The following is a 21,156-nucleotide window of genomic DNA, read 5'->3' as shown; positions in this document are numbered from 1 at the left end:
GAATGCTACTTTCATTTTCCTTTAAGAGTACAGAGTTTTTTTACGAAATATGCAGAATAAAGCTTAAGTATGAAAACAATGCCTTAATGGTGGCGTGGCCATTGATATCGTGAAGCTTTTATTTCATATACGCCTACATTTATATTGTTTCACTCGTATTAAATTTTAAGTCGACATTATCAAAGTTTGTAAATTGAATTATTGATTATTGTATTTCTACTTTGTCAAGAATTTTGTTAATAGTTCTAACTTTTATTTGATAACATCTTAAGCAACTGATATCATGAACATGTTTAAAAAAAACTAAAAAAAAAAAACTTCTGAAATATGAAATATCAAAGTGAATATCAATAGAATTAATCTTTAGAAATCATGTAACAAAATAGTAACCGATGAAGAATCAAAAATCGATTGGTTGACACTAACCAATTTTATCCGATTGACAATGAAATCTTGCCCAATTGCCAACACTATGTAACGAGACAAGCCTTTATATTTTGTCTTTGTATATTAGTGACCTCCATTACAGATAGGTATACCTTGTGTTCATTAGATAGGTATACCTTGTGTTCGTTAGATAGGTATACCTTGTGTTCATGAGATAGGTATACCTTGTGTTCATTAGATAGGTATACCTTGTGTTCATTAGATAGGTATACCTTGTGTTCATTAGATAGGTATACCTTGTGTTCATTAGATAGGTATACCTTGTGTTCATTAGATAGGTATACCTTGTGTTCATTAGATAGGTATACCTTGTGTTCATTAGATAGGTATACCTTGTGTTCGTTAGATAGGTATACCTTGTGTTCATTAGATAGGTATACCTTGTGTTCATTAGATAGGTATACCTTGTGTTCATTAGATAGGTATACCTTGTGTTCATTAGATAGGTATACCTTGTGTTCATTAGATAGGTATACCTTGTGTTCATTAGATAGGTATACCTTGTGTTCATGAGATAGGTATACCTTGTGTTCATTAGATAGGTATACCTTGTGTTCATTAATAGGTATACCTTGTGTTCATTAGATAGGTATACCTTGTGTTCATTAGATAGGTATACCTGTGTTCATTAGATAGGTATACCTTGTGTTCATTAGATAGGTATACCGTGTGTTCATTAGATAGGTATACCGTGTGTTCATTAGATAGGTATACCTTGTGTTCATTAGATAGGTATACCTTGTGTTCATTAGATAGGTATACCTTGTGTTCATTAGATAGGTATACCTTGTGTTCATTAGATAGGTATACCTTGTGTTCATTAGATAGGTATACCTGTGTTCATTAGATAGGTATACCTGTGTTCATTAGATAGGTATACCTTGTGTTCATTAGATAGGTATACCTTGTGTTCATTAGATAGGTATACCTTGTGTTCATTAGATAGGTATACCTTGTGTTCATTAGATAGGTATACCTTGTGTTCATTAGATAGGTATACCTTGTGTTCATTAGATAGGTATACCTTGTGTTCATTAGATAGGTATACCTTGTGTTCATTAGATAGGTATACCTTGTGTTCATTAGATAGGTATACCTTGTGTTCATTAGATAGGTATACCTTGTGTTCATTAGATAGGTATACCTTGTGTTCATTAGATAGGTATACCTTGTGTTCATTAGATAGGTATACCTTGTGTTCATTAGATAGGTATACCTTGTGTTCATTAGATAGGTATACCTTGTGTTTCATTAGATAGGTATACCTTGTGTTCATTAGATAGGTATACCTTGTGTTCATTAGATAGGTATACCTTGTGTTCATTAGATAGGTATACCTTGTGTTCATTAGATAGGTATACCTTGTGTTCATTAGATAGGTATACCTTGTGTTCATTAGATAGGTATACCTTGTGTTCATTAGATAGGTATACCTTGTGTTCATTAGATAGGTATACCTTGTGTTCATTAGATAGGTATACCTTGTGTTCATTAGATAGGTATACCTTGTGTTCATTAGATAGGTATACCTTGTGTTCATTAGATAGGTATACCTTGTGTTCATTAGATAGGTATACCTTGTGTTCATTAGATAGGTATACCTTGTGTTCATTAGATAGGTATACCTTGTGTTCATTAGATAGGTATACCTTGTGTTCATTAGATAGGTATACCTTGTGTTCATTAGATAGGTATACCTTGTGTTCATTAGATAGGTATACCTTGTGTTCATTAGATAGGTATACCTTGTGTTCATTAGATAGGTATACCTTGTGTTCATTAGATAGGTATACCTTGTGTTCATTAGATAGGTATACCTTGTGTTCATGAGATAGGTATACCTTGTGTTCATTAGATAGGTATACCTTGTGTTCATTAGATAGGTATACCTTGTGTTCATTAGATAGGTATACCTTGTGTTTCATTAGATAGGTATACCTTGTGTTCATTAGATAGGTATACCTTGTGTTCATTAGATAGGTATACCTTGTGTTCATTAGATAGGTATACCTTGTGTTCATTAGATAGGTATACCTTGTGTTCATTAGATAGGTATACCTTGTGTTCATTAGATAGGTATACCCTTGTGTTCATTAGATAGGTATACCTTGTGTTCATTAGATAGGTATACCTTGTGTTCATTAGATAGGTATACCTTGTGTTCATTAGATAGGTATACCTTGTGTTTGTTAGATAGGTATACCTTGTGTTCATTAGATAGGTATACCTTGTGTTCATTAGATAGGTATACCTTGTGTTCATTAGATAGGTATACCTTGTGTTCATTAGATAGGTATACCTTGTGTTCATTAGATAGGTATACCTTGTGTTCATTAGATAGGTATACCTTGTGTTCATTAGATAGGTATACCTTGTGTTCATTAGATAGGTATACCTTGTGTTCATTAGATAGGTATACCTTGTGTTTGTTAGATAGGTATACCTTGTGTTCGTTAGATAGGTATACCTTGTGTTTGTTAGATAGGTATACCTTGTGTTCATTATTTCATGAGTAGAAGTTGAAAAGTAACAGTATTATATGCTTGCAAAGATACAATGCTGCAATCCGTACCTACCTAAAAGGGCAGATAAGTCTGTAATATGTAATGCGGAATAGATACTTTTATATATCTGCAGGAATATGCAATATTGTTACACAACCAATGAACATTTTATATCATCTGATTATGTTGCAATATTATTACATAGCCTTTCAACCTGAAGAAAATGTTTAGAAATGCGTCTATTAAGAATGATTTTTGTTTTGTAGGGAGAAGAATGACTCCAGTGATGGAGTTGGTTGGGTTACTAGTGGTGCTACTGGTACAAATCTTCCAACAAGTCGATTGTCAAAGTGAGTAATATTGTCTGGAATATTGATTGTTATAAAATTAAGACGTTCTGTAGTGATGGGCCTATGAAAAATCGAAAAAATTAGTCGAAAAAAAGCGTTCAGGAACTCACAGAAGTTGTAAATACAATTAACCGGAATAATTTAAAGGTGGTCCTAAATCTTTAGGTCACAAAACTTAATTCAACTGAATAATTAGACCATTTTTATTACCCTACAGACAATGTTCCTTTACAGTACATTATCCATCATGACGCTTTAGTCTTTCATGTTGAACATACTTTCTTACCAAAGTATTACCTTGTGATTTAAGTGTTATTCCTAGTTATTTCTCGCCACTTTATAAACATGGTTATACATCACAATAATCTCGGAAGAGTGTTTAATTCCAATAGAGAATTTTTTCCTGAATTTGAAAGTTGATTATAATCGATTATCAATCTATTTTGACATTCTGATTATCAATTATGAAAATGACATGGATTCACATAACTAACATTCTGTATGTATGGCATCACAATACTTAGAACAATTTTTTCGGTTTATAGAAAAATAACCCCAAAGATCTAACCAATAGAAAAGAGTAACATATAAAAAAATTATAGGTATATATAACCTAAAATTCATGCTGCTTGAATATTGCAACAAAAAATTATGCATTAGAATACCAGAACTAATTATATAAAGGAACCATCATATAGCAATAGCCCCAGATTAGGATTTCCTATACTGGCTAATCGCAGATTGAGAGATGTAAATGTATTTTAAAATATTTATAATAACCGCGATGTCAAATTCATGAAAGGCATATTTGATTGGGAAACAGAATCAAGAACACAGGAACACTCCCATAAACTAGAAAAAACCTGTAAATTGGACATTTAGAAGCACTCATTTAGCTTCAGAATAGTTGATATTTGGATCAGTCTCCCAGAATCTGTAATACGAAAAAGAAAACAAATTATAAGATTAATTTTTGTTAAACAAAACTGAATAGAAAATCAATTAATTGGCATTGAATGCATGATACAGCTCATTGATGTTTAAATTTGACAGATTCTAAACACTTAAATATATATACATCTTCCTTAAACTGATTTTTTTAGAAGAATTGGGTCTCATTTTCTCTAGTATATATATACAAGTTTTCGTGAGACAATTCCTGACATCATTTTCGATTACAATAGATTTAAAAATAGATTATCTCCCCTTGATTGTGTGGAATGGCCATGTAGGAATTGGCCATTAAATTAGAACTGCCTGTTCTTAACTAGGGTTCATCCTGTAATGCTTAGGGCCAATTTTAGCCATGTTCTCAATAGAAACTGAATTTCCCTGAATACCATACTTAAAAGATAACATAATATTTTGCAAAATAGTAAATGATACATTTTTGAAATGAAAGCACAAGAAAATTTTGGTGTTCACACCTTTATTTCATTTGCCCCTAAAATTGTCATCCTGAAACATTCCCCAACCATTAGTTGTGGCCCAGTGTCAATATTTAAGAAAGCAATTGAAATTGGCAATTATGCCATTAAAAGCTCATAAAGCATGACATATCCAGGAATCGTGTAAAGATACCAAGCATCCACAAGGATATCGGTTTGTTTTTATCGATCCTTTGTCTTCCTTTGATCATAATTGGAGCCCTAATTATGTCTATACAAATTAGAGTTAGCTCCTTTATGGGTAGGTATTGATTGTTACATCATTATTTGTTGAGCGCAATTCAATTTTCTCTGAAAGGTATGACGTTGCGCTCGCAAACTCATGACATCGCAATTATTACCTACCCCCATAGGCAGATAACTCTTATATGCAAAGACAGAATTGGCCTGCGTGAATTAGAAAGAACCAAAGATTGAAAGCATCAATATTCTTTTTTCAGTAAACCATTATGGCCATGATTTAACTGAAAGGGGAAACTACTATGGAAAAGTAGCAGGTCTGCCTCTTAATTCAGCCTGGATGAATTCGGACGTTGTCCTTCCGAGAGGTGCCAGAGTAAATGGCGTGTCTTTCTATACTGAACCTGGTTTCACTGGACCCAGTGCAGGCAGCATTCTTATCTGGAAAGAGATTTCTTCTACAGAATTCAAGTTGGTTTATATGGACGCAATCACATTTGACACCACAGCAGGAGTACATACGGTAAGTCAAACCTAGGATCTCGCACACTGGCAAAATGCTCTGAGCTACAATGTCATTGATTGTGGGCCAATGTTTTAATTCTACAACAAACTATGTATATTGTAGATACTAGATAGGGCTGCAATGATACACCAGTACTTTGATACGATGCACATCATGATACATGCCTCTTGGTTCGATTATTTTCGATACTATACTTCTGTTTTGTGCCATCTTACATTTTCAAGGTTTTTTTTTTACAGGTTTTAAAATGTACAACTAATGCATCAGATGGTGGGCTATTCAAATCGCCTTTCGTCCGTGGTCCGTCGTCCGTCCGTCCTTCCGTCCGTCCGTCCTTCCGTCCGTCCGTCCGTCCGTCCGTTAACAATTCTTGTTACCGCTATTTCTCAGAAAGTACACAAGGGATCTTTCTCAAATTTCACATGTAGGTTCCCCTAGGGCCCTAGTTGTGCATATTGCATTTTGGGACCAATCGGTCAACAAGATGGCCGACTGGCGGCCATCTTGGATTTTGATAGTTAAAGTTTGTTACCGCTATTTCTCAGAAAGTTTTGAAGGGATCTTTCTCAAATTTCACATGTAGGTTCCCCTAGGGCCCTAGTTGTGCATATTGCATTTTGGGACCAATCGGTCAACAAGATGGCCGACTGGCGGCCATCTTGGATTTTGATAGTTAAAGTTTGTTACCGCTATTTCTCAGAAAGTACTTAAGGGATCTTTCTCAAATTTCACATGTAGGTTCCCCTAGGGCCCTAGTTGTGCATATTGCATTTTGGGACCAATCGGTCAACAAGATGGCCGACTGGCGGCCATCTTGGATTTTGATAGTTAAAGTTTGTTACCGCTATTTCTCAGAAAGTTTTGAAGGGATCTTTCTCAAATTTCATATGTTGGTTCTCCTAGGGCCCTAGTTGTGCATATTGCATTTTGGGACCAATTGGTCAACAAGATGGCCGACTGGCGGCCATCTTGGATTTTTGATAGTTAAAGTTTGTTACCGCTATTTCTCAGAAAGTTTTTAAGGGGATCTTTCTCAAATTTCATATGTTGGTTCTCCTAGGGCCCTAGTTGTGCATATTGCATTTTGGGACCAATCGGTCAACAAGATGGCCGACTGGCGGCCATCTTGGATTTTGATAGTTAAAGTTTGTTACCGCTATTTCTCAGAAAGTTTTGAAGGGATCTTTCTCAAATTTCATATGTTGGTTCTCCTAGGCCCTAGTTGTGCATATTGCATTTTGGGACCAATCAGTCAACAAGATGGCCGACCGACTGACGGCCATCTTGGATTTTGATAGTTAAAGTTTGTTAACACTATTTCCCAGAAAGTACTGAAGGAATCTTTCTCAAATTTCATATGTAGGTTCCCCTACGACCCTAGTTGTGCATATTGCATTTTGGGACAGATCGGTCAGCAAGATGATCGACAGGTAGCCATCTTGAATTTTGATAATTGAAGTTTGTTACTGCTACATATCTCAGAAAGTACTGAAAGGATCTTTCTCAAGGTTCATATATAGTATGTAGTAAAAGTTTGAAAAGCAGGGAAAAGATCCCTCTTTCAAATGTCAGACATAGATCGTTCTTTGGTGGGCGCCAAGATCAAGGTTTTTTTTTTACAGGTTTTAAAATGTACAACTAATGCATTAAATCGTACATATAAGAAACAAATTATAAAGGTGCGCATTTTTAGGTCACAAGAGACGAAATCTCTAGTAATCTAATCTAATCGCCTTTTGTCCGTCATGCGTCCGTAGACAAACTACATTTTCGACTTCTTCACTGAAGCAATATCTTTGAAATTTTGCACAAACCCTAGGCATAAGGCCAATCAAAATTGTGAATTATATGGTCCCCACCCCCAGGGGGCTGTGGGAGGGGCCAAAACTGATGAAATTCACTTAATTTCAAAATTATTCTTCTCTATAGGGAAAACGCATTTTTGAGCATTATTTGGTCATTTGTAATAGGAAATGAGTCGAATATTGTCAGAATTATCAGTATAAGATGGCCATTGAATCCTATTGGCACATTTTTCCATGACTGACCCCCAGGGGCCTTAGGGGTGGGGCCGAATAGGCTAAAACTTCAAAAATCTTCTGAAAATCGTGTAAAATCAAATACTTTTCATAGATGGAAAGAAAGGTCTTGAGGTCCCTTACAAAAATTATGATTTTTTTTACCCTGGGGTCTCTTATTTCTCCCTGGGGAGGGGTCAAGTTTATTTTAGTTCATATATTAAAAACATTTATGAACAATATTTGTTCAATTTTCATAGAAAATAAGTCAAACTTGATCAGAATTATTAGCCTGAGATATAACCCCTGCTCGATTCGTTATGAAACGCAGCTATCTGCGTACGCCGGACACGTGACCGGGCGATCTGGCAAAAAAAGCATAACCGGCATATTCCATTATGGACGACATTTCTTCAAAGCTTTAGTAACATTTTGATTTTTGCATCAAACACAATCAAAGACTGAATTTGAGTTGATCTAATAGATAGCATGATATTCTAATTTGGTTAACATTATGTTATGGTAAACATTAATTACGCTAAACTTACCGTTAGCACAAGAAAGAAATACTTCTACATGTACATTTACAAATTTTATATTGGTCGGATTAAAAGCGAAAAATAGTCGACGCATGTGGTTGTCTGTTTGGTAATGAATGAGTGATTGTTATTCAGATAGTAATGGTAGATTTAATAATATGTATTTGGAAATAAACCGATATTGCCAATAAGAAATTTAGCATTCAAATATTCGTATATTTCATAACCGGGCCAAGAACTTTAAAGATGATCCAACGCTGACAAATGGTATTTTTTCAGTCAAAAACAGGAGCAGACAATTTTAGTATTTTTCTTCAGTTACAAAAGTTACTTATTTTACACAATTACCTCCATTCAAAATTTTGAGCTTCTAATTTTACTTAAAGTTGAATATATGAAAAATAATTAATTGTATCCCGGAAAAAATCAGAGGCACTATATCCTGTATGGAATGAAATAATGATTGCGCATGTACCAAAGGCGAAATAAATTATTTCATGTTTTTTGTGTTAATTAGGGATATATATACACGATTAAACACCAATCATTGTTCAAATGATGAATATCATTTATGCTCTGTCGGCGGAATTGTTTAAGGAATTCATAAATCATTAGAGTTTAATGTCATTTTTGTTTCACCTTTTGGAAAATGAACACCCACCCCCCCCCCCACCCCCCTTCTCGTTTTTTCTTCATCATGCATGCTATGTGTATGCTGTTTTATTCCAAAAGAAGGAATTGCATCCTACTGCATTAATCTCTAGTGTTGAATTTTCTTATGAAATATAAAACATAAGGTGGCTTATTTCGGCCATGTCGCACTGTCGCTCCTCACAAAATCGCCCAGTGCATTCCAGTTGTAATGCACATTTGATGTAATGTATGGTGTATTGTAATTTGCATTGTAGAATTATATACATGAGAATTTTCTTGCATTTCGGCTCGGAATTTAATTACACATCAAACAACAATATGCGAAGCAACAGTGCGATAATGCGCAGAGTGACTGCAACAAAATTACACTGTTGGTGCCACAAATTCTATTTTCTCGCAAATGCGACAGAGCGACATGATTGTTTTATCGCACAGCCGCATGATATCGGTAGGGTATTTGTCTCTCCAAGCACTGTCGCTCCATGCGTTGTTGCAATGGGCCCCACGCCAATGATTGATCGTTGAAGAACCGATTAGTAAAGCATGAGTTATCTAAATAAACTGTTTAAATTGATACCCTGGTGTGGCAATGCTACTTAACTTTTTGTAAACTATTTTATTAATTCATTTCTTACTACATGCACATGTCAACAGTAGAATTCTTTTTCTCATGTCTTTACATAGGAATTAACAGACAGCCCGTACAATAATGCATATTCACTTTTGAGCATTCTTTCTGAATTATGTATTTACAATGTACATGTAGGTATAATACTGTCTATATAAATCTATTTTCTTATGTTACACTCTGAATTACATGTGTTTGACGAAAACGATTCATTAGAACTTTAAATATGTTATTTTCGAAAGTGTAAAACCTTAGAATAAACCTTAAAATTTTTATCGTTCGATAAACAGTCCAAAAGAAGTCATTGTATTTCATTCAATTTTTATATACATTAGATTTACAAATTTTATCATAATCAGACTAATAGAATGTACATACACAGGTATTTGGTTCTATAAAATGCTGTGACACCGTACGTATTTACATTATATAGAAAAAATATAGAGCCAAATGCCTGGACTACATATATCTAAGTCTATACATCACCGCACATTTTGATGTATTCGTTTCATAAATGAATATCTACACACCTGTGTATCAAAATAGGTTTCAATTCCTGTCTTAATGAATACAAGAAAATAATATTTGGAGAATTTGTCTGAACGGAATAAGTTTTGCTTAAAGAGTTTCAACAAATATCTAACCTTTATTCTGCCATCTTGCGCTGGTATTAGCCGTGAATCTTTGAATCGAGTGACTTGGCGCCCATCGAGTGACTTGGCGCCCACTCTTGACGAATCGAGCAGGGTATAGTATTCTAACATCCATATGGGTCCTCACTGACCACCTGGGGGACCAGTGGGGTGGGGCCAAAAAGGGTCAAAGAGATCACAGGTTTGAAAGCAAATACTCTTCATAGATTAAAAAGTCAAATTTATAAAATCACTGACAGACTTCAGGGGCCAGTATAGTAGTGTTTGTTTTTATTTCATTCTAAATGACATGCATGCCATACCTCCCGGCGCGAGACAAAACCTCTCGTATTTTAAAGCCTTTTATTGTCTCCCGGGAGGAGTCTAAATTCCTGTATTCCGTAAACCCATCCATTTTATTTTCGCCGCCATATTTGTGTACATGCTAGGTTAATTTTAGCACATGAGTAATCACTTCCTGACCCCATGATTAACACCCCAGTGGCCCAAATTAACAGCCTTGGGCTATTTCCACCTTGGCTTGTGGTGTCACTTTCACTCACCTCAGTGTATTAGCTTAAGCATACAGCTGATAACTAAACTGAAGTCAAGCAGCGCATTGGCCGCCTAGAAAACAATCCGCTGGCCTTTCAATAAATTTTGTGACTACAGCTAGTGAGCATTACTACAAAACAAATACTGCTTACAACTGTAAATGATTTACTAATGTTTTTTGGATGTCACAAGCTTTGCAATCGTAATGGCCACCATTTTAGTTAATTGTAATAGATGATCAGGATTTTATAGAACTTCCGGATTTCCTAATAATCATGTTTTTAAAAATGGAAAAGGTATTTTTTTAGAATTTCAGTATGAATTTATTTTTAGAAAAAATACATTAATAAAAAATTATCATTAGTAACTGAATTTAAATGAATCAAATTAAAGAAATTTACCTTTTCTCTCTCTGATTAAAATACATTTTGAATACTACTGTATTTTCTTAATTTAGTGCTTGTAAATTTAAGAACTTTATTTAAGTTAATCATCCGTTATTGTGAAAGATATATTAAAAAGCACAGTCTAATATTTTGAACAATGAAACTGCTCCAGAACTGGGTGTATATATAGGGATGCGATTACTTTTGCAAACCCACACATTCCTTTATTTCAGTAAAATTCAATATGAATGCAGACTGTTTCGGCTACACTCTGACTATTGCTGTATTCCAAAAAGCAAAGAAAGCAAATGCAATGTGGAAATTGATATCTAAATGAAGCAAAATTATTACAGAACATGAAATTATGTGTTTGTGTTAATTTTGCAAAGAATTACATCTTAAAAAAGCAGATATTGAATAAATTCATACATGTCGCATGTACATACCTCCCTAATTTGAGACCAAAATCCCTTAAAATGGTTATCAATCTCCCTTACCACCTCTAGAAAAATATGGAATGTATGAAATGAACTCGGGTGACCATTAAGGCCTATTGGCCTTTTGTTTCATATTTGATGTACCGTATTTTCCCTAATGAGGGCGCCTGGCATGGGTAAATGGCCGAGGGGGGTGCCGTTATTGGAGACCTTTTTTAGAATTTTTTTTCTGAAATAGACTGTAGTCATCTTGCTTTTAGTTTTATATTTTTCTGAAACTTACAATAACCAACTTACGTTTTGAAGTCAAGTAAATATTGAAATAACATAATTATGAAGAAATGTATGCAAAATAAGTATTAAACATTAGTTAAATATGTCTTGTTTCACAGAATTTTAGCATTTTATGCTAGCCTTTGTTTACCATGCGTACACAATGGCAGACGGTGCTTTCGATCGCTACTTTCGTTTTGTGGCAGATGGGATATACAGACAAGAGCACACAAAAAATGTTACCATTGTTATTTAGAAACCTTTATCATAGATATACGGTAATCTGTATAGACATTGCTAAAGTGTTGTTGCCAGTTAGTCTTCATTCATACACGTGTGTGGGGCATTCAAGTGACATGTTTTGTTTTGAACATGGCGTTCTTGTTGTTTCTATATGTAAACATTTGGCAAAGATGTCCTAAGTAGTCCAATGCAATAAATTTAGTGCTTATACAAGCTGATCGGATATCTGTTAAGCATCAGATTGATATGAAACGGTATTTTATTAGCGTCTGTAAAGACAAATCATCTCAATTTGGCACAAAATTGTATGGAATTAGTTGATTTTTTTTCGGCAAAAAACGTGGCGTCGCCTTTATTAGACGAGGCGCTCTTAATAGGGAAAATACGGTAAATAAACATCATTATCTCAAATTACAAAAGGTAAGATAAATGAATAATAAATAAAAGAAAAATAGCAATTAATGACTTGAGTACTTTTAGTGCCTGTAGGCAATGTAACTAACAAAAAAAATAAACTAGGTTCATTTATTTGTAGTTTAAAATGTTTTAATAGCAATAATGTACTTATTTAAAATTATAAATAATTATCATTCTTTTATGGACTTGTTCTCATGACAACTAGCTATAGGCCTAATTAAAATACCAATGAAATATCTTTTGACCTAATTAAATTATTACATTTAATTCAAACTAAATTTGATCTTAAAATATCTATACAAATTTTTTATACTTGTACAATTTGAGAAGTATATGATTAATTTAATTAAAACGGGATTTGTTAAACCAAATGCCAAAATGGAGGTCATTACGATTGCAAACTTTGACTACCTTCAGACAATAACACTGAAAACATGAATACAAAGGACTCCACATAATCGAATAATGGTTATTTGAATATTTTGGTTATTTGCATAAAATTCTGTGGTCCCGATTTTTTCCTTTATCTTTGTTTTTCAACTCTGTGTATTTGAATAGACTTTTACGTGACCTCCAGTTATTTGAATAAAATATTTGTGAAATTCTAAAAATAAAATCAAATATTTTTCAATTTTGCAATATATTTTTAGCGAAATTCGCCGATATGTTTCAAGTTACTTCGATTTTACTAGAAATCATCATGGTGACAGATTAAAAACAAAACCGACTCCTGAAACTTGCAGGGAATGTGTATAAGGATAATTTGAACACTATGCAACAACTTTTCGTTTGAAACAATAGACCAATAATTAACTTAATTAGCTTTATTATACCTCATCAAAACTACTTTCAATATGTTTGAGTGATCATTATAAACAACCACTGCAAGTTTCAGGATTCTTGTTTTGAGCGGAAGCATTTTTATCTTCAAAAATGTTGTTTACCGTCAGTTTTGTATAGCTATAAATAGCTATTATAGCTATATATTGCTATAATAGCAATAAATTTACATGTGCCCAACCTGTCATATGGCTTGTTATTTTATGCATGAATCTGCAAAGGTATTCGACGCTATTACGATTTACATCAGCAGTGGTATATCATTACTTTAGTATAATCACTGACTCAAATATCTAATTAAAGCATTTGCACTTTCAAATATGTTTATTTATTAACATAACGTACCTTAGTTCGTGATCGGTTGGAGATACCATGCTTCCTTACAACAATCGCCATTCATGAGTAGTCTCGTTCATGCTGACTACTACAGATGTGTGCTTATCAAGCATCTCGTTGAGCGAGACATAAAAGCATGCAAAGTCGGCGTGCAATGACTACTGCAAGTTTTGTATGTAGGATACAAAAGATACTACGTTGTTTCATTGCTACTTGAATATGAATTAATTTCTGAAATGTTATCAAGCTATTCGCCGTATCAATCAACAATACAGGAAAAATTCTCAAAACACATTTAGGTCCAGTGAACGCATGGCTTCATCACCTGCCGCCATTTTCGAATTAATACAGGTGTCAAAACAACACTGCTAGGCCTAGTTGATTGGCACTTTGAAGTTTAATCACAATCGTAAGTTCATTTTGCCAGGCAAATGTACGTAAATTTGTTTATTATTTAGGTTCGAATTGCAGACACAAATTCAATCCTCTTTAGTTATTGCATTTGATATTGATTGTTTAGCTGTTTCTCAAAGACTCGCGTGTCGATCTAACGTAAACAAGAATGTAATATTGGAATATTATTTATTAAACAATTAAAATCGATTTTCAACTTCGAAAATAATTACTTGTTGTTCGTTTTAAGTGTAAATGATTTACGTATTTATCAAGTAAATGAAACGATATCTATTTGCCTGGTCACATATAGGCCTAATGTACATATGTGTGTGTTTAAACGGCTATTCGAATACTCCGGTTATTTGCATATTTTCTTCTGGAAAATGACTTATTCAAATAAGCGGAATCCTCTGTAAATCATTAGAAATTATGAAAAGTGTTTGCTTTTGGTGAGATTCTTTCTAGCTGTAACATTTATTGTAAAGGCTTTAAAAGTTGGTAGCTTGTTTCCGAATCGGCCTCGGCCAGCTGGTTGACTTCTGCAACAGATACATGTGAATAGTGACTCTAGCTCACTACCAGGCTTAATAGGCTCGGACTGTTGATCAAAACAGGTGGGGAGATGCTCAGAAAGTGTTTACACCAATGTTTCGGGTGTGATGCCAGTGTATGATCTTATATGGCTAAGATTATATTGCTTAAAGCGCGAATCTAAAGACTGCATCATATTGAACCGAAACAGCAAGGAATATTGACATACAAATGTCGCAATTCAATGTGTATCACAAATTGTTTTAGCCTTAATTGTAGACAAAGTTCAGTTTTTATAAGAGCATAAAAATACCTGAAAATAAAGTTGCCATGAAAACATTGGTAGAGTGTAGTTTAGAAATGGTGCAGAATTTGAAACAAAGATTATTTACCAGGTCAGGTATTTAGTCTCTTTAGTGATTATTTTCTCAAGACCTGGATAATAGTGTAGAATTTCCATGTATTTGATCAAATGCAGGGATCCAAAATGCAGAATACAAATATGCTTCTACTTATCATTCTGAAATTTAACACTATTTTCGATTTGTTGTGTGTATTAAATTTAGTATATCTTCAATGACTACACAAACACTTCCCCTTACTAATAAACTATTTCTTCATGTGGTGTGTGACTCACTTATTAGTACTTTTCTACAAAGTAAATGGGGAAATCTTGATAAATTGCCGAGGAAAACATTTTACTTTCTCCATTTTGTATTGTTTTTGATTAAAAATAATCCAAACAAACTTCTCTCGCTCCTTTATAATTCTGAAATTTGAAGAAAGTTAAAATTGTAAATTATTTGCCCACATGAAGTGATATAGGCTTATCAATGGATCTTCCCTAAACATGAACCTTGCATAATGTTTGATATTTTTTGTAGTATGAATTCCCAACCGTACAACAGCTGTGTTACGATTCCAACAGTTATATCGGGTGGAGTTACGATCAACAAGCTGGACCTATTTCCATGAGCAATGACCCAAACAATGCGACATCACTGATGTACTTCACGGATCCATTAGAAGTTGACATCATTTTCACATCCTTTTTCCCTGCACCATACAGCTTTTCTGTCCAAGTGGAAGTGAACCTTACTGGTTGTAAGTGTATAACCTGGTGCAGGATTACAATACCAAATAGATCAAAATTTAAAAAAATGAGCATCCTGTAGCTAATATAGAGGGAAAGAAACCTTTTACAATGGTTACAATACAAGATCTAGACATTAGTAATACTTTACCATGGTTACAATATAATCTCTAGCCATTACTAATGCTTTACCATGGTTACAATATAATCTCTAGCCATTACTAATGCTTTACCATGGTTACAATATGATCTCAAGCCATTAGTAATAATTTTACAATGGTAACAATATGATCTCAAGCCATTAGTACCAGGTAATAATTTTACTATGGTTACAAGACATTATCTCTAACCATTAGTAATAACTTTACCATGGTTACAATATAATCTCTAGCCATTAGTAATGCTTTCCCATGGTTACAATATAATCTCTAGCCATTAATAATAACTTTACCATGGTTACAATATAATCTCTAGCCATTAATAATAACTTTACCATGGTTACAATATAATCTCTAGCCATTAATAACTTTACCATGGTTACAATATAATCTCTAGCCATTAATAATAACTTTACCATGGTTACAATATAATCTCTAGCCATTAGTTATAACTTACCATGGTTACAATTTAATCTCTAGCCATTAATAATAACTTTACCATGGTTACAATATAATCTCTAGCCATTAATAATAACTGTACCATGGTTACAATATAATCTCTAGCCATTACTAATGCTTTCCCATGGTTACAATATAATCTCTAGCCATTAGTAATATTTTACCATGGTTACAATATAATCTCTAGCCATTAATAATAACTTTACCATGGTTACAATATAATCTCTAGCCATTAGTAATGCTTTCCCATGGTTACAATATAATCTCTAGCCATTAATAATAACTTTACCATGGTTACAATATAATCTCTAGCCATTAGTTATAACTTACCATGGTTACAATTTAATCTCTAGCCATTAATAATAACTTTACCATGGTTACAATATAATCTCTAGCCATTAGTTATAACTTACCATGGTTACAATTTAATCTCTAGCCATTAATAATAACTTTACCATGGTTACAATATAATCTCTAGCCATTAATAATAACTTTACCATGGTTACAATATAATCTCTAGCCATTAATAATAACTTTACCATGGTTACAATATAATCTCTAGCCATTAGTAATAACTTACCATGGTTACAATATAATCTCTAGCCATTAGTAATACTTTACCATGGTTACAATATAATCTCTAGCCATTAGTAATACTTTACCATGGTTACAATATAATCTCTAGCCATTAATAATAACTTTACCATGGTTACAATATAATCTCTAGCCATTAGTAATAACTTACCATGGTTACAATATAATCTCTAGCCATTAATAATAACTTTACCATGGTTACAATATAATCTCTAGCCATTAGTTATAACTTTACCATGGTTACAATATATGATCTCTAACCATTAGTAATAACTTAAACATAGTTACAATACAAGATCTCTAACCATTAGTTATAACCTTACCGTGGTTACATTAGGGCCAAAAAAAGCCTGTTTAGGGTTACCAAGGACGTATATGAGAAGGATAAGTCACACTGGGATTTGGGGGGGAGTACAAGGCAGGAGCTTTTGTGTTTGTGCAGTGACCGTGACGTTGGTCGACGGCCGATTTTCCTTCGATTATCGGCCGGCGCAGCCTTTGATGTAGCTTGCGGGTGCGAGGGTTACCGTCTTACTTTCTGAAGCGGGCCGTCATTTCATGAGCTGTCATATTTTTTTAACAAAAATTTAAGACATATCCTCTAAATTTTCTGTCCTTAAATCAAGTTATAAACGTTGTGATATTTAAAAAATTTTACATTGGTGTTTCGTTTGACTCGATAAGACAAGTATTTGTTGAGAAAAACAGTTTTTAGTCTCGGTTCATAGGCGTCTCGCGTGGTATTTAGTAATGTAAAGAGAGTCACGAATCCTTCTCACTTATAAATCCTTGGGGTTACATTGGTAAAAAAACATAGGGTCAGTAGGTTTGGATTTTTTTTTTCCAGTTTTTTTGTTATTGTCTTTCACTCTAAAGTAATGGCGGTAACCGGAGTCGATGAGATCGCAATCCAGACTTAAAAATTTTTTTGTGGAAAATACAAATAGGGTCGGGTACAAAATTTGGTTGGTCGGGTAACCCTAAACAGACATTTTCCTTTTGGCCTTATAAGGCTTGTAGAGTTTTGTGTATTTAAAACAGAATTGTACTATTTTCATGCCATTTAAGATATCAAGATGTTAAATTAGCTTAATTATTAAAAAAAAGGCTGTATAAGATTAAACTTTAATATTCACTATCGCCAAACATGGTCAAAGATACTGAAGCAGCTAAAACAATGGTTAATGGGAATAGATGATTAGCTTGTTGAGATTCCATTCGGTTAAACTATTTGCTCTGATTAGCTGTTCATCTTTGAATTGCACTATAATAAATGCAAAAGCTATAAATGTATTGAATTCATCTATTCCAAGATATTGATTAATGTTCGACTTATTTTTCAGGGTCTGACTCCCCCCCTGCAGAATGTAATCGATGCTTTGTTGGACCAGATGGAGATACAGGTAAATAATCTAATGTAGTCTGTATAATCATTGTTTTGATTTAAACATTTTACAATCAGCTTACATAGACGTATCAATTCATCCATTTATTGGGATTTCACTGAAACTTTCAACAAGCATCAAAAGATATATTCCTGCGAAAATAACAGGCCAAACCATATCTTCCAAACAATTAAAATTTGTGAACAAATATATTGTAGTCCAGTGATATTGCATCATTGAGAGAAACAAAAATGAGTATAGAGTATTTTAGTCCCAAATTATGAAAGTTTGAGCAGTTTTCATAGTTCTGTAAATTCTCATTCACATGCGATTTATATTCACTTTCAAGATTAAAGTAAAATGAAAATTCTATTCCTACAAATGTACACCATCAATATACACTAAATTTAAATTTGAATTACATTTGAAATGTGTAGGGCCTACTGGAAGCACTGGAACCATTGGTCCTATGGGAGAGACTGGAGAAACTGGTGCCACTGGATATACAGGAGAAAAGGGTTGGAAGGGAGAAAAGGGACAGTTTGGCGAGACTGGAATTGTTGGTCCTACAGGCGAGACTGGAGCGACTGGCGTAGGTGCAACTGGTGAGACTGGTATCAAAGGAGTGGAAGGAAGCACTGGACTGACAGGGCCTGAGGGTGAGACTGGAGTCAAGGGAGACATGGGTGCCTTTGGCTGGACCGGACAAAAAGGTGAAAAGGGGGACAAGGGCTGGAAAGGAGTGGAGGGAGAGACTGGAGTGTCTGGGGTGACTGGACAGAAGGGGCAGTTTGGTGAGACTGGTCTTAAGGGACAGTTTGGAGAGACTGGTATAAAGGGAAATTTGGGTGAAACTGGTGTTCAAGGAGTTGGAGTAACTGGCAGAGTTGGTGCTACAGGTCCACAAGGTATCAAGGGTAATCTTGGAGAAACTGGTCCACTAGGTCAAACGGGAGAAATCGGGCCGACCGGCAGCACTGGACAGAAGGGAGACACCGGAGATGTTGGAAGTACAGGGTTGAAGGGTGATCGTGGTTATACTGGTTTTACTGGCCCCGTGGGAGCTACAGGAGCTGTGGGAGTGACTGGACCAACAGGAGGAGAGAAGGGTCAGAAGGGAGACTCTGGGTTACAGGGACTACAGGGACTGACTGGACTGATCGGAAGTACTGGTATACAGGGAATACAGGGTAAGTACTCATTTACATTACTTGTACCATATTTGACCCAATACGTGCCCAGGGTGTTTAAAAAAAATTCAAAACATACTTAATAAAACAATTATTGCAAACCTATACAGTTTTGATAGTTTTGGTCTTTATATACGCCTGGTTAATTGAAATTGAGGCTTCAAAAGGGGGAGGGGAGCTTATAGGAACATGGGCGCTTATTAGGTCGAATATTGTAATCCCCTCCAACGGAGTGGGGAACTTGTGTTTGCTCGGTTTCTTATTCTTCTGGTTCTTTTTCTGCTGCGTCTTTGGCAAACTATTTTCTCAAACTATGTTGGATCACAATGAAATTTTATTGGGGCATTTCTGGTGACCTGCGGTTTCATTTTTTCTGACCAGCATCCAAGATGGCTCCCACAGCTTTCCAATGTTCAATTTTTAATTGCTTATAGATATTAAACTACTGGTCCGATTTCCCTGGAATCTGTTTCAATATGTAGTTTAAATTAGATTCTAAATTTTTAAAGTGAAAAAATATGCAAAATAAATTTCTAACTTTTAAATTTTCTACCTTGTTCTTTGAGTTCAGCAGGAATCCATTTTAAGTCAACTTATTTTTGTATTTCTATGACATAAATGAAATTGTTTCAATTGATATAACACTATATAAAATGAATGTTCCCAGCTGACCCTGACCACAGCTGCCATTTTGAAAATAATTGTTTTTGTCAACATGTAGATTGAATCATATTTTAAATGTATAAAGTGCAAAAATTACCAGTACCTGAATTATACAAAACACTATTTTTGTGACCGTTTCAAACTGGGAAACCGGATCTCCTGGAGTTCCTCAGGGAGCTGTTTGGTCCATTTTTATCTGACCACAGCTGCCATTTAAGATTTTTTGTTAAAAGCCAAATTTTATAACTCTTCCACTGAACTTAACTGAAAATTGCCTGGAATGATCTTGAGATTTGTTAAAAAAAATTGGAACAATTTGAAATCCAACATGGCTACCATCTTAAAAAAGAAATGTTTCAAACTCTTTAAGTCCATCCCCATGAAATTTTGAGTGGTCATTTCTGGTGACATGCAGCCATGCTGACTGGTTTGATTCTTTCTGACCAGCATCCAAGATGGCTGTTTAACTGGTCAAAATTTAACTGCTTATAAATATTCACTGCCAAACCGGATGTGGGTAACTGTAATTACGCTCTACAAAAATGGTGACGGTGATTTAAGTCGGATTTCACATGCCTCAGTTAACATGTTTGTAGGGCAATGCCGACTGCTGTCAATAACATGTGTTTATAAGATAAAATAACTACAGTCAAACCTCGATGTATCGAAGTTCAAGGGACCGTCAGAAAAACTTCTCAACATTGAGACTTTGAATTATTCGTGGTTGAAATTAGACCGATGTTTTTTACCATGACCAACTGTGGTAGTTGTGTACATGTCGTCTCCGTTCCATAAACTTTATAATCATTGTATTTACCACAAGCAAAACAAAATAAAAACAAAGTATGCAACTAATCGCATTTATTGCTATCGTTGACAATACATATGTATATTATAAACAAGACTTGCGTGTACTAGGCCTAACCCATGAGCATGTGTTCATTTGGTGACTATTTAAGCGATGGTTAATATTACGGAATGAATATAAAAAACGAAAACATGTAAAAACTAAAACGGAGGAACCAAAAGCACTACAACACCTACATAATACTTCGATTTAGAATGATCCATTTTCTGCAGTATTTATGCCAAAGTTTTACAATGTAACAGTTTTGAGTATGAGTTACTAATAATGTGGTTCGCTATTTACCCTTCCGTAAATTCTATAAACCACTACCAATGGCGGCGGCGAACATCAAACAACTAACTGTATCTTTGTACTAATGATTTGATAGCGCAGCTTGTAAAAACAAAGCACTGGGTATCGGCCTGAT

At 34.4% G+C, this 21,156-nt stretch overlaps 1 protein-coding gene across 1 annotated transcript in view; it reads left to right on the top strand.

Moving 5' to 3' along the window:
* LOC138334058 (uncharacterized PE-PGRS family protein PE_PGRS54-like) overlaps positions 1-21,156 on the top strand; it is a 57,777-nt gene that overhangs the window by 14,392 nt on the left and 22,229 nt on the right. Inside the window, exons 3-7 of the mRNA XM_069282773.1 lie at positions 3,218-3,301; positions 5,190-5,452; positions 15,225-15,444; positions 17,988-18,047; positions 18,467-19,219. Coding sequence (XP_069138874.1) covers positions 3,218-3,301; positions 5,190-5,452; positions 15,225-15,444; positions 17,988-18,047; positions 18,467-19,219 — 1,380 coding nt within the window. The remainder of the gene's footprint in view (positions 1-3,217; positions 3,302-5,189; positions 5,453-15,224; positions 15,445-17,987; positions 18,048-18,466; positions 19,220-21,156) is intronic.

This window comes from Argopecten irradians, chromosome 10 (genome assembly GCF_041381155.1).
Source record: "Argopecten irradians isolate NY chromosome 10, Ai_NY, whole genome shotgun sequence".
NCBI lineage: Eukaryota > Metazoa > Mollusca > Bivalvia > Pectinida > Pectinidae > Argopecten > Argopecten irradians.
Note: the sequence above shows the minus strand (reverse complement) of the source record. Positions and strands in the feature narration are given on the sequence as shown.